At 38.0% G+C, this 12790-nt stretch overlaps 1 protein-coding gene across 2 annotated transcripts; it reads right to left on the reverse strand.

The window, feature by feature from the left end:
- Nucleotides 1–772: 772 nt before the first annotated feature.
- On the reverse strand, nucleotides 773–11999 carry LOC135171002 (uncharacterized). 2 transcript variants are annotated; one of them, XM_064137268.1, is made up of 10 exons: nucleotides 11860–11999; nucleotides 10819–10944; nucleotides 9698–9871; nucleotides 8979–9134; nucleotides 7849–8022; nucleotides 7154–7330; nucleotides 3488–5348; nucleotides 2591–2767; nucleotides 1639–1815; nucleotides 773–1305 (listed from the first exon to the last, which is right to left on the reverse strand). In XM_064137268.1, the coding sequence occupies exons 1-7, from the start codon at nucleotides 11905–11907 to the stop codon at nucleotides 5028–5030; spliced, it is 1176 nt and encodes a 391-aa protein (XP_063993338.1). In that variant the 5' UTR covers nucleotides 11908–11999; the 3' UTR covers nucleotides 773–1305; nucleotides 1639–1815; nucleotides 2591–2767; nucleotides 3488–5027. The 2 variants fall into 2 exon arrangements, with proteins under 2 accessions (XP_063993338.1, XP_063993339.1); XM_064137269.1 differs by lacking the exon at nucleotides 10819–10944 and having other exon boundaries at nucleotides 11860–11994.
- Nucleotides 12000–12790: the final 791 nt, after the last annotated feature.

Here is a 12790-nt window from a genome sequence, read left to right on the forward strand (position 1 = left end):
TTCAAAGTGGTTTTGGTCTCGCTGAGGTAATGCAGTGGTAGCATCAAAATAGCTTTGACAACGTTGTAAGTGACTTCCCTAATGTTGACATTGTACTCATACCTTGAGGAATTAATTTCCAAAATGAGATTTTGGCAATTCAATTTGTTCTGATAGTCACTCAGAAGGCTATCGATTACCTCAGAGAGGAACATGTGAGTGGCGTCAGGTAATGGAGACTCTGCCCTTGAATCATCTTCACTGCTCCAGTCATCAGTGTCCGGGTGATCGTCGCTAAACTTTAACCGACTTTTTTTTCATTACAGGGTGTCATGTTTGAAACAATGCACGTGAATATCGTCCAAGGGAGGCAAGTGACAGGAAATTGTTAGAGACATAAGTGTAGGATTCCGAGGGGGACATTTGCTGCAGGATTTTTTTTGAGCTTCCAAGGTCATGCTTGTAAGCTGTAAGCACAAGGAGCTTTTTTAATGGCAATCGCATTTTCGCCCCTGTGAAAGGTGCTCTCCTTGATGAGTTGTTCTCAGATACCCAATTGTCCATGTGAATTTCCTCGATTTTACTTGAAAGCTGGCAGGTAAATGAGTTCTGGTATAAAACTGAAGGTTCACAAAACCCTTGATGCATCTCGACGTCGACAAGGGTTCATATAATCGATTCACCAACTGTAACTATGGAATTCAAACAATAGGGAAGAATTCTCTATTGTCTCGAGAGTTCTGTTCTTCGAAAGAGCTTCAAGAATCATTGGGTTGTTGAGTAAATGAAGTCATTGATTTCATAATCATTTTATCCAATACAAGATAATAAAATAGTGGAAAAAACCGTGATTTTTCCAGCAATTACTCCATGAAAATTGAAAATTGCTCCACGAGCAGTCAGTTTTACATAAGAAACTAAAAAAATTTGGAATAAATTGAAAGTGCAAACCATCAGAACTGGTCTTCAATTGTTTAATAATAATTCAACAGGCTTCGGTGGATTCCATTCAATTCGTAAGAGACGCTCTAATTTGCGCAGTCCAGAAGAGTCCCCGCACTTGACGCAGGTCATTACAGGGCGGTGGCAAATGTCAAGGCCCTTCTGCAGTTTTCTGAATATGTTTCTGACGCATGGAGTTATATCCTTCAACATGTCTTTCGCCCGTGCTACCCTATCCGACTCCTCCTCCTCTAGGATTCGACGCCAATATCGACCCTCGTTACGAAAATATGGTATCATGGTCTTCATACATTTCTCAACATCTTCCTCCCTGGAACAGTCCTCGGAGGTGTTCTGATAGGTTAACTCGAGCTGCTTTTCGTGCTGCAAACAGCCGAAAAAAGTTATTCGTCATTTGGAATGTCAGTCAACTATCTAATAAATATCACTTCTCTAATATCTTATTCGATCGTCTTGTAGTATCGAGAAATTTTAGAAATCTTATTTAGGATAGAATAATCGAGACATCAGATTGTTTTATTATTTTCGAATCGAATCGAAACTCTCGACAGTTGAAATCTCAAATCTGTTACACTCATTTCTTACTGTTTATTGGTTACGACTTATGATCGTTTTCACTCATACTTTATTTCATTGCAACTAATTATCCTTCATTATTATTATTATCTAGAGTGAACAACAACATTATTTACTAACCTTTCGATAATCGTCCATAAAAGTCAGGGGATAGATGTCAGGGAAATTAAAAGCATCCTCGTAGCACTTACTTATACTACTGTTCACCGTATTCCTAACTTTTGGGAGTAATGTGCTCGTTAGTTTATAGCATCGGTCCGTCTGTTCTGGTGAACACGTTCCGTTGATAATTTGCTCCTTAACAAGTGAAAATGATGGAATTAGTCTATGTTCCTAATTTAAGCCCACAAGCTACAGGAAATGGGCTTTAAAAAAGTACTTTTTGATGCACTGCGTGTAAAGTAACATATTTCGCACGCTACGGGTGCGCGAAACTTGACTTTCCACACATTATATCAAAATAGTACATTTGGATACAAGTGCGAGGGGGTAGCAACGAGTGTGAAGTTGGCGGCCCGAGGCGAAGCCAAGGGCTGTCAATGACACGAGGTAAAATAACCAGTGGCACGTGGATCCGAAGTATAGTTTTTGCTAGTGATGTTACGTTCACGGAGTGACGAACTGTCGCATTTTTCGTTTACAAGTTTTTACTTTTCATGTATGTTAATGTATTCAATTGATTTCGTGGATTTTCGATGCAGTTTGACCAGTGAGGAGAAGGCAACCTCTGTGAGACGAAGGTCAATAATCAGTGAACACGTTATTAATGCTTCTAATGTCACTTTATTGTTAATAGAGTGCGACTCGTATATTTGGTGGGTTAACGAGTATTGCAAAAATCGAAAAACTTAGCTTGACTCTATACCACGGGGTTCTACGCCAGACTAGCCCGAGGAACAACGCTCTTGAGAATCGAGAGCTACCCGGAGAGGGCGAGGAGAAAATCACATTCGTGTCTGCAGCGTTCCATGAGTATCTCGCCTTCGATTGGCGACTAGATTGACGACAGACCCGAGCCGACCAGAGAGCAGAGCTATTTAACAGAAGAGTTATGTATTTGAATAGAACTTACGTTATAGTATTGAGTAACATTTGTGATCCTCTCTTGCAGATGAGCAATATCTTTGTCATATGCACTCTTGAAATCGCTTACAATCTCCTTCAAACTGTTATTGAAAGTCGTCCAACTATCGACGAGGGGGGCTTTCAACTCGTCTAAAGTATGTACCCTACCATTATTCCCCTGGATCTGAAATTGAAATCAATAATTGAAAGGTATTTTTCAATTACTCGAAAACGGAATTGGTATTTCACAATTTTTTGTCATCTAGGGTACACCAGAGAAAAAAAACAAATGTGAAAACTCCATTTTTATTTTTGTGACTGAATTTGTATCGGAACAAGAAAATTTTTTTTCTATTCTATTGAAAATTATCTTTAAAAATGTGTGAGGCCGAATGACTGGCGGTAGTGGCCGCGCGGTTAGAACGCTAGACTAGTGTGCTGCGGATCCGGGTTCGAATCCCGGCGAGGGCGATCAATATTTGTGGCGCTCTAATCTTGCAGTTTCATTACCGCGTGGTAGTCTCGTCAAAAAAACCGAGGTTTTCCATGGTTCCATTTTGTTTGTGTCACGAGGAAGGCACGACTGACCTAGAGGACCCGGTGTCCAGACACTGAATTCTTACTATTTGAAAAACCTTTACTAAGGGAAAAAACAAGAGAACGTTTATGACTCCAGAAGACAGAGTTTTCTTTGAATACCGCATGTGGTAAGGATTACAATGCTCTCAAGTTCGAAGTACAACAGATCATAAATTAGTCCTTTTCTGGAGACTCTTTCAAACACGTCATAAACCTTGTCGAGGGATTTTTGAAGATAAACAGAAGAGCTGTGTTCTAATTTTCCAAAAATTACTATAATTTCCCTGCGTAGGGAGATTGAAAATAGGTAAATTGGACCACTCACCTGAAAAATGACGACTACGAGCGTGAACAGCAGTGTACGGGCCGACATCTTGTCGTTCATTATAATTTAAAGAGTGATTTTTCGCAGTTCTTATAGGGAGAACGTCTGCCCCCACTAGTCATGTGCATATTTTTCGCATGCGCAACTTATGGATGTTATTCTGATGGGATAATTTGGCGATAGATCGAAAAGGAATGGGCACGTAAGTTTGCTCATAATTATCTTAATGCAGATAATACACGGAGAGAAATATTCAATAACAATTACGTGTTTATTGTCAAAATGCGAACAATGGAACAGAAGAACTAAAATTATTTTGAAATATATGAAAAACTCGAGAAAAAGTAGGAAAACTTGAAAAATTTCGGAGAAATAGAAAAACAAAACTGCTTGACTTTTCACCCCTGTGACACATCCTCTCCTTTGGATGATTTGTTGCCAGATACCAAATTATCCATGTGAATTTCCTCGATTTTGCTTGAAAACTGTCAGGAAAATGAGTTCTGGTATAAAACTGAAGGTTCACAAACCCTTGATGGATCTCGACGTGGACAAGGGTTCATATAATCGATTCACCAACTGTAACTATGGAATTCTCTATTGTCTCGAGAACTCTGTTCTTCGAAAGAGCTTCAAGAATCATGGGTTGTTGAATAAATGGAGTCATTGATTTCAAATCATTTTATCCGATACAAAATAATAAAATAGTGGACAAAAACCGTGATTTTTCCAGCAATTACTCCATGAAAATTGAAAAGAAAAGAAAAGAAAAAAGAAAAAACCAATCGGAAGGTCCCGGGTTCAAATCCCGGTCTGGACTATCCATTTTTTCAGGAATTTTTCTTGCAAAAATCATATGGAGAATTATCCTGTTCCCCTTCCTACCTCATCCAAAATCCTATCCAACGATTTCCTTTGACGTCACAAGAAATGTGGAACGCTATATAAACTTCCCGTCTTGATGTAATATATAGCAACGTTTTGACGATGAGCAAGATAGATCCCGTTAGTAACTCTGCTTTTTGAGCAATCCCGAGTTTCATATAATTACCGGGCCCCGATGTCCATCGGGTTGATAAGAAAATAACAGAAGTTCACAAAAATTGAGTGTGCAAAGTCCGCAATTAATAACAAAGTAGCGTTCCAATAAAATGAGCATATTCAATTCTACGAAATCTTTATTTTCACACGAAAATACAAGTTCTGTCTCTGTTCCTGACAGACTGTCACTTAGTGTATGCCGAATCGAAAACTACTGAGGAAAAATGCGGAGGTGGTCTATTTAAGAGTTTGGCCTGTTGCTTCCTTGGAGGGGATGTTTTCTAGTAAAGGAATATGAACTCTATCTTTGGAGGGATGCGTCACAAAAGGGAGTATCTAATCAATTGAGGAAGACTCTGGAGAATTATCTTGGCAAGGCCCAGGTGTTTTATTGGCAGAGGACCCAGAGGATTATATGAGTTCATTTGAGGTCCGCTACTAATTCTTAATATGTAGATATGTAGGTATACAGCAATAATTTCACACACTTCAATGAATTTTATATAATTCCTAAGGAACTCTCTAGGGCGTGCAGTTCATCAGAGTCGTAGCACGATGCGCACGTCAGTACAGCGGATTGGTAACGTTGAAAGTCTTCCTCCATTTCATTCAACGATGCGTCCACGTCCAAGTCAGTTGAATTCAACTTTTGGTTCACCTGCTTATTATAATGTCTTGCCTCTTCCTCCATTCTCCGTTTCCACAACGGAATACCGGCACGTATGTCGTTGAACTTCATCACAGCACAGTCGTCCCGATTTGAAATGCCAATACACTCTCTGAAGGGGTCGTTAAGGCTGAGTTCATAAACCTTTTGTACCTGGAACGAGAAATAAAATAATTCATCATTTTGCATTTCAGTTGAATATCTAATTAATATCAGTTCTCAAATCTGTGTTGGATTCCCGTAATAAATTCAAAACACAGAAGTTATATTTAAATAAAAACTGATATTTATTAGGAAATTCACTCAACGTGTAAGAATTGTGACTACAGATTTATGTATTCAAAGAGATTTCTGATCTTAGAATGGACTCAGTGCTCTCGGTGAAGTTCGGGATCTAACTGATTAACAAGAATAATATTAGAGTACTCAGTTTCTTACCGGAGGACACAAGAAAAAAATGGAGGGGATGGAAGGAAGCATGACTATTTTTTGGAGATGCAGATAATAGCTTTTAGTAAATGGGAAATGGAGAAAATTCGTAGTGGCACCAGGGTTTATGATAGGATTGAGAGTTGGGCCAGACGTAGTTGGAGTATGCCCCAAGCAATAAATGAATGGGAAATAGAAATCTAATATATAAAATTCTCGTGTCACAGTTTTTGTTGCCATACTCCTCCGAAACGGCTTGACCGATTTTGATGAAATTTTTTGTGCTTATCCGGTATCTATGAGAATCGGCCAACATCTATTTTTCATTCCCCTAAATGTTAGGGGTAGTCCGGCCCAAAATTTTTTTTTTATTTTTTAGACAAAATTTTTAATTTCTATTTTTTTATGATACAACATACAAAAATACATACAATCTTCAATTTTCACCCTTCTACGACCAACCCTTATTTTTTAATAGCCATTTTAGTAATTTAATCATTTTTCCTCTCCGGTCGAAAACTAATCAATCGTCATTTAATTAGTTATCCCCGCCAGATGTCTACCGGTGTCACTTCTGACCCAGTAAACAGCACGGAGTAGCGATGAGAACGAAGCCGGTCTCCTTTCTTTCTCACTCCCTACACAGTTGTCGGCCATCATTATTGTTTATGCATCAAGTGTAGTAGTAACGTTGACAATTATTATTTTGCTATCTCAGTGTAACTCTCATATTAACTTTTAATCATTCCTATTTTATCGATAATAATGTTATATCCAGCGAAGAATAAAGACGACAACAGGTTGACAAATGTTTGGGGCGGTTTATTAGTTACAAAGAGTATTACGATGTGACACGTCAGAGCTCCGAAGAGAGACACACAAGACTCATGTTATATCCAAAAGACAGTCGTGATTCTCCCGAAGTTCAGATCATAGACAAATGAATGAGTCTTCGAAGGGGGATACGTAACAATAATTAACTTATCAATTTTGAGGGTATTTCCCACGAATAAGTAAGCTATTTTTTGTCTACACTAGAAATTACTTGGAAATTATTTATATGGCAAAACAACGTTTGCCGGGTCAGCTAGCATTAATGTAAAATACAAGGTGAAATATAAGGGTATACAACATCTGTTATTGGATCTTCTTGGACTAGCTCCGAAACACTTTTAAACGCCTTCGAAAATCTTAAGTTGTTATTGTAGCCAATGAACTGAGCTGAAAGTGAACTATAAACCATAAAACTGGATTAATATAAAATTTGTTTTTGCGGTCATATATTTCATGCGAAATTTCCCCCACTTGTTAAACAGAGCGGTTCAGCACTCCGCGCGCCAAAGAGGATTGACTGAAGTAGAGGCTCAGTTCTGGGAGTTTTAATGACGCCAACGGCATCGTAGTACCTCACCCCAGAAGCGGTAGGGCGACTCTCGATAGTTGAAGCCTTAAATCTATCCGACTTATCCTCAGTTCTATTCATACTTGATTATTATCATATCAAATTAATAACGATATCATTTGCTTACCTTAGAATGCTCCTTCGTTATCGAAGCGAACGTCGCGTCAGAGTATTTGGCAACAATCCCGTGGTACCGATCGATATTGTTCTTCTGCTCCTTCTCAGTTTTTTCGAGTATCGCATTCGTTAATTTATAGCATCGTTCGGTGTATTCTCTTGGACAATTTCCTTCCTTAATGACAGCCTTAACAAGTAAAAATTAGAAAATTGTTTTGTTTCCTTTCAGTTTAACGCCAAATTTATTTTTAGTAGTCATTAACTCTTAGGGTATGAAGTCCCTTCACGACGAACTGTCCGCATCGGCCGGGGAGTTCATAAAAATACAATTTCGTTTCTGTTTTTTTAAATATATACTATATATACATACTTGTATCGAAATATGCCATTCCGGTGTAGTCAAAGATTAAAGTGTGAATTTTTTATCACTGGACGTAAAGAAATTACGAAATTTTTCGACAAGTCGTAAAAAATTATCCACCATTTGGAAAACATGTTATTCGTTTATAAGATGGAAATGTTAAAAAAAATATCAAAACTTCCGAAATTTAATTTAAATAACAGGGGATAGTTTGCCGAATTTTACTCATGAATTCAGGCCGAAAAGTTAGCAACTGAAAATATTGAAGAGCAGTGTATCCGGTCGGGAATAGACCTGTAGTAGAGCTGTTTTAAGAAGACTTACGTATGTCAAAAAAGACTTACGTCATAGTATGTTCTGAAAGCCGTAAGCCTGTCTTCCAGGAATCTAATATCACTTTCGTGGCTATCGGTTACACGTAACACAATTTCCTCGAGAAATACCTCGAGATGATCTAGAGCGTGGGCAATGATGTTTTCCAGTTGGGGTATATCAACCGCAGCATTAATCTTCTGAATCTGGAATAGGAATTAATAAGTGAGAGGTGGTATTCAATCACTGGAAAATCGAATAATGGTTGCAGAAATTTTTTGTGATATTCAACGATGTAAGGTACACAAAGAAAAAAACCAGTGCGGAAAATCGATTTGGGTCGATCTGCCACCTGGGCTACCCGAGAATCAGATTAGAACATAACAATAGAAACTTTAAAGAAGAGTTACTGTTTGTTCCTGGATGAAGAATCAAACGGTTGGATCACGTTGTTAATAAAATAAGTACTCGATTATATTCTATAACACGTGATATCGTTATTTTTGAACACAAAAAACACTTCCACAATTCTCCTAAATTTATAATTAAGGTTTAAATCAAATCGGAGGAACTTCACTCTTGAATCCAATGATAAGACTATTTTGCAGCGCGACAAAAACTGAAAATTTGAGAATTAGCGATAATATGGTTTATTATCGCTACATCTGAATCTTATTACAATATTTGTGTAATACTGGGGAAAAAATAATAATAGAGAAAAAATTCTCGTGAAAAAATATTCCGCGACGGAACAGCTACGAATTTGAAAAAATGTTGGATTCCACTAAAATGAGGAAGTTCTATTCTACGAAATTTTTATTTTCAGATTAAAATACAAGTTCTGTGGATATCTTCCTTTCAGATAGTTACTCAGTGTATGCCGAATCGCAAACTAACAAGGAAAAATGCGGAGGTGGTCTATTTAAGAGTTTGGCCTGTTGCTTCCTTGGAGGGGATGTTTTCTAGTAAGGGAATATGAACTCTATCTTTGGAGGGATGCGTGACAAAAGGGAGTATCTAATCAATTGAGGAAGACTCTGGAGAGTTATCTTGGAAAGGCCCAGGTGTTTTACTGGCAGAGAACCCAGAGGATTATAGGAGTTTGAGGTCCGTTACTAATTCTTAATATGTAGACATGTAGATATACAACAAAAAAAATTACGTCATAGTATTTCCTGGCAACTGGGAACCTCCTCTCCAGTGATTCAATGGCTAAATAGCGCTCAATCTGTACGCTTTTCCCCTTGAGATCTGCTAGACTGTTGACGATGGTAGTTTTCAAGTCGGTTATATTTTCACACTCATCTTTTCCCGGAATCTGGAATTTGAATCGACAATTGAGACTATTTTTTTCAATGAACGTGTTTGGAAATTAATGATTTTGTCGGGTTAGGGTGGATTGGAAGCGGAAGAGGAGAGATAATTTTTCCAATGGGATGGTGAAGAAAACACGTTGATTTGACCGTAAGGGGATCCAATATAATTTAGACCAAATGTACACTATTTACACGTGATAACTGTCCGATAATAATGATGATGATGATACACGATAAAGTTCAATGATAAGCAACCAAAAACCACATAAGAAAAGATGTATCGATCCGATCAAAGCCACAAGAAAAGAAACTGATAAACTCTGATATTTGCGTTGCGCCGCTGATGATGGATGAAGACGATGTGATCTGTGGTCAGCATAGCCCCCCATGGCACGCGAGCCCATTCCCGAATCATTCCGATAGTGTCCGATCGACCCAGTGCCCTGGATCAGCTTCAAATTTGTACAGAATGAAATTGTTGAAAAGCAGTGTTCCCGGCCGGTAATATACCACCCTGGGGGTAGTGCTACTTCAAGGAAAAATTTCACATTTGAAATAAACTCACGTTACAGGATTTGTCATCAGCTGCGAGATTAATCTGCGCTCGTGGAATATCTGGTTTCTGTGTAAAGGCTAGAAGGGCCTCCATCCGGTCGAAATTTACCTTGATATCCTCTAGAGTGGTAGCGATGGCGATTTCCAATTCGGTTATATTTACCCTACCAGTATTCGCTTGGATCTGGAATGTTGATCGATACGGATCCAAGTGTATCCGTAATTAAAATAAACTGTAACTTATTAAATATTAATTCGTGTGGGTTTCGCTACAAAATAACAATCTTAATTTGATTCTAGCCAAGTTGTAAATTTGGGTCGTTTGATGATTTAAAATTATTTTGGAGGAAATGGGTTCTTCGGATCACTTATGAGTTGACGATACTGGAGGGAGGGATTAACGAGACGAGGAAGTATCGATAACTACCGAAATTGTTAATAATTATTACCACACACACAGGAATTAATATTTCATAAGTTACAGTTTATTTTAATTACGGATACACTTGGATTTTTGTTCTGATGTTTACACCTTCAAGTTTAGATTAAGACTGCTGGTTGTAAAATTTTCGTTGGTCTTTAGGACTGGAAAAACCGAGGCTTTTTTGCCGGTCAGTTAAAGGACTGAAAGGGGCAAATCTGGAGGAGATTAACATAATTTTTATGGAGAAAACAAAATTTTCGAGTATTTGGGAAAGCTCAGGGAATTTCTGTTAATTGAGGTTGTTGAGAATGGAGTACATTTGTGCTTTCATTGTGTGTGTGTGCGCAGTAGCAGGGCGCAGCAAGCGAACTCATAAGAGTGGGTGTCAGTCGACGAGGTGCACAGCAGGTGACTGTAAGGAGGACTATTGTTCTAAATAAATAAATGTAATTGAAGTGTGGATTCCTCTCGATTTGAATCATTAAAATCCAACAGAGGTTTTACAACTGTTTCGAAGAAAATAGTATACGGTTTTGGCCCGAGAAGTGCCAAGCAATAAATGAACAGAAAATTGACCGGAGTGAATGGCGCGTTGAGACGTCTGCGAGATGAAGGGATGGGATTATACTCATCGGGCACTACTTGTACTCATCTCCCTCATACTTTATTATTATTATCTAGAATTAACAAGAATATCATTAGCTTACCACCCAACAATTCTTCATGCGTTGATACTCATTGATATCATTGCTCTGCTCCTGACATTGTTCGCGATTCTTACCCATCCCTTCACAGTCCTGTTCCCCTGAACCGGTTCCTAGCGTAATTTGCTCCTTCACAAGGGAAAATTGGAAAATTAGATGTTGTAGAGGCTGAAAATGTTGTTTATTGACAGCCCCGCACCGTGGCGAACTCACTACCGACTAGTCCTGGGCCGGGTATGAGGCCCGAAGACGACTGGCGTCGTGCAATCTTTTGTGAAAAATATTGGAACCACTGGGTTTTGAACCCTCGCCGTGGAGAACGATTGGCATTACTAGACGTTGGGTTGAACCGACATTTTTTTTTATAGAGTTTGTTTATGGTTGAAATTACAGCAATTTGTGGTAAATATTCCGGGGGATGAAATCACCTCCGCAAAAATACATTACATGCTAGTGACATCCGGGTTTTGATGATGAAGGTGGACCAACGGTGGCATCTAGCGTATCGGAGTTCTATTTTATATTTTATTGTGGGACAAATGTAAGACGTAGAGGTTATTGGGTGTTTGCGAGTTGATGTGGAGCGTAAGTTGCAGCGGTTCGAATTTAGGCACACGAGGTGTAGGAAACGAGGCAATGAGTGTGAAGTTGGCGGCCAGAGACAACGCCCAGGGCTACCAATCACACGAGGTAAAAAAACTCCGTCACATGTGTATGCGAACTATAGTTTTTGCTAGTGATGTTACGTTAAGGGAGTGGTGAACTGTTCCATTTTTCGTTTATTAGTAAGAGAAAAGTCTTTTCGTTTACAATTTTTGACTTTTCGTTTACTTGTAAATGAAACGGCACTTTGTGACATGGGCTGAATGTAACAGCAGTCACAAAAAATAGTGTTCGATACTAAAAGAACAAGTGTTGTTATATAAAAATTGTAGAAATCTGGAACCGTGAAGATACGATGGCAAATCGAGATTCGATTTTTGAAATGATTACTATAATTTCCTCATGTCGGGAAGTTGAAAATAGGTAAATTGAACCACTCACCTGAAAAATGATGGCGACGAGCGTGAAGAGCAGTGCACGGGCCGCCATCTTGTCGTTTATTATAATTTAAAAAGGGATTTTTCCCAGTTGTTATACGGAGAACGTCTGCCCCCACTAGTCGTTGTGTACATTTTTGACATGTGCAACATACGGATGCTATTGTGATCGGATAAATTGGCGATAAATCAAAACGGAATGGGCACGTCAGTTTGTTCATAATCAGCTTAATGTAGATAATGCACGGAGAGAAATGTTCAATGACAATTACGTGTTTATTGTCAAAATACGAAAAATGGAACAGAAAAACTAAAATTATTCTCAAAAATATGAAAAACTCGAAAAAATTTCGGAAAAATAGAAAAACAAAACCGTTTGACTTTTCCATTTGTCCTACGGCACATGTTCTCCTTGATGAGTTGTTACCAGATACAAAATTAGCCATGTGAATTCCCTCTCCCCATATAAAACCAAAATTATTAATTTATGTAAAAAAAGCTGTGAATGTGGTGAATAATTTAATAAAAATAAATCCTTTTTCGGAAATTTTCATTTGAAATCAAAATATGTCTGAAATAAATTGAAAAATGAAAAATTACGATTTATCTTGGAGATATGTTTTTCGGGATTCGAATGACGCATATAAGCAGTATCACCAACAACTTATTAGTGAACTGCAAAATGAAGGGTATTTTTCATCTTATGAAATTCGCTGTTTTTTGAAAACTTTAGAAATAAAGATTATTTTGTTAATTGCCTCGTTTGTCATCTCCTGTGAATGAGATATTCAATTTATGCAATTTATGCAATTTATGTACAGATTTGTTTGAAAAAAATCTTTTTTGTAGTTGAATAACCCAATAAGTTTAAACTGCATAAATAAAGAACAAAGAACCTGATTTAATACAAAATATTTCTTCAGTAAAAACGACGA

Source organism: Diachasmimorpha longicaudata, chromosome 18 (genome assembly GCF_034640455.1).
Source record: "Diachasmimorpha longicaudata isolate KC_UGA_2023 chromosome 18, iyDiaLong2, whole genome shotgun sequence".
In the NCBI taxonomy this organism is placed as follows: domain Eukaryota; kingdom Metazoa; phylum Arthropoda; class Insecta; order Hymenoptera; family Braconidae; genus Diachasmimorpha; species Diachasmimorpha longicaudata.

What these genes read in the sequence shown, in the direction of transcription:
- LOC135171002 (XM_064137268.1), bottom strand. Translation starts at nt 11,907, where the DNA reads ATGGCGGCCCGTGCACTGCTCTTCACGCTCGTCGCCATCATTTTTCAG. An exon ending in CTGATGACAAATCCTGTAAC is followed by an intron (nt 9,135 to 9,697) that starts GTGAGTTTATTT and finishes TTCAAATTCCAG; the next exon opens with ATTCCGGGAAAAGATGAGTG. An exon ending in TTGCCAGGAAATACTATGAC is followed by an intron (nt 8,023 to 8,978) that starts GTAATTTTTTTT and finishes TTCCTATTCCAG; the next exon opens with ATTCAGAAGATTAATGCTGC.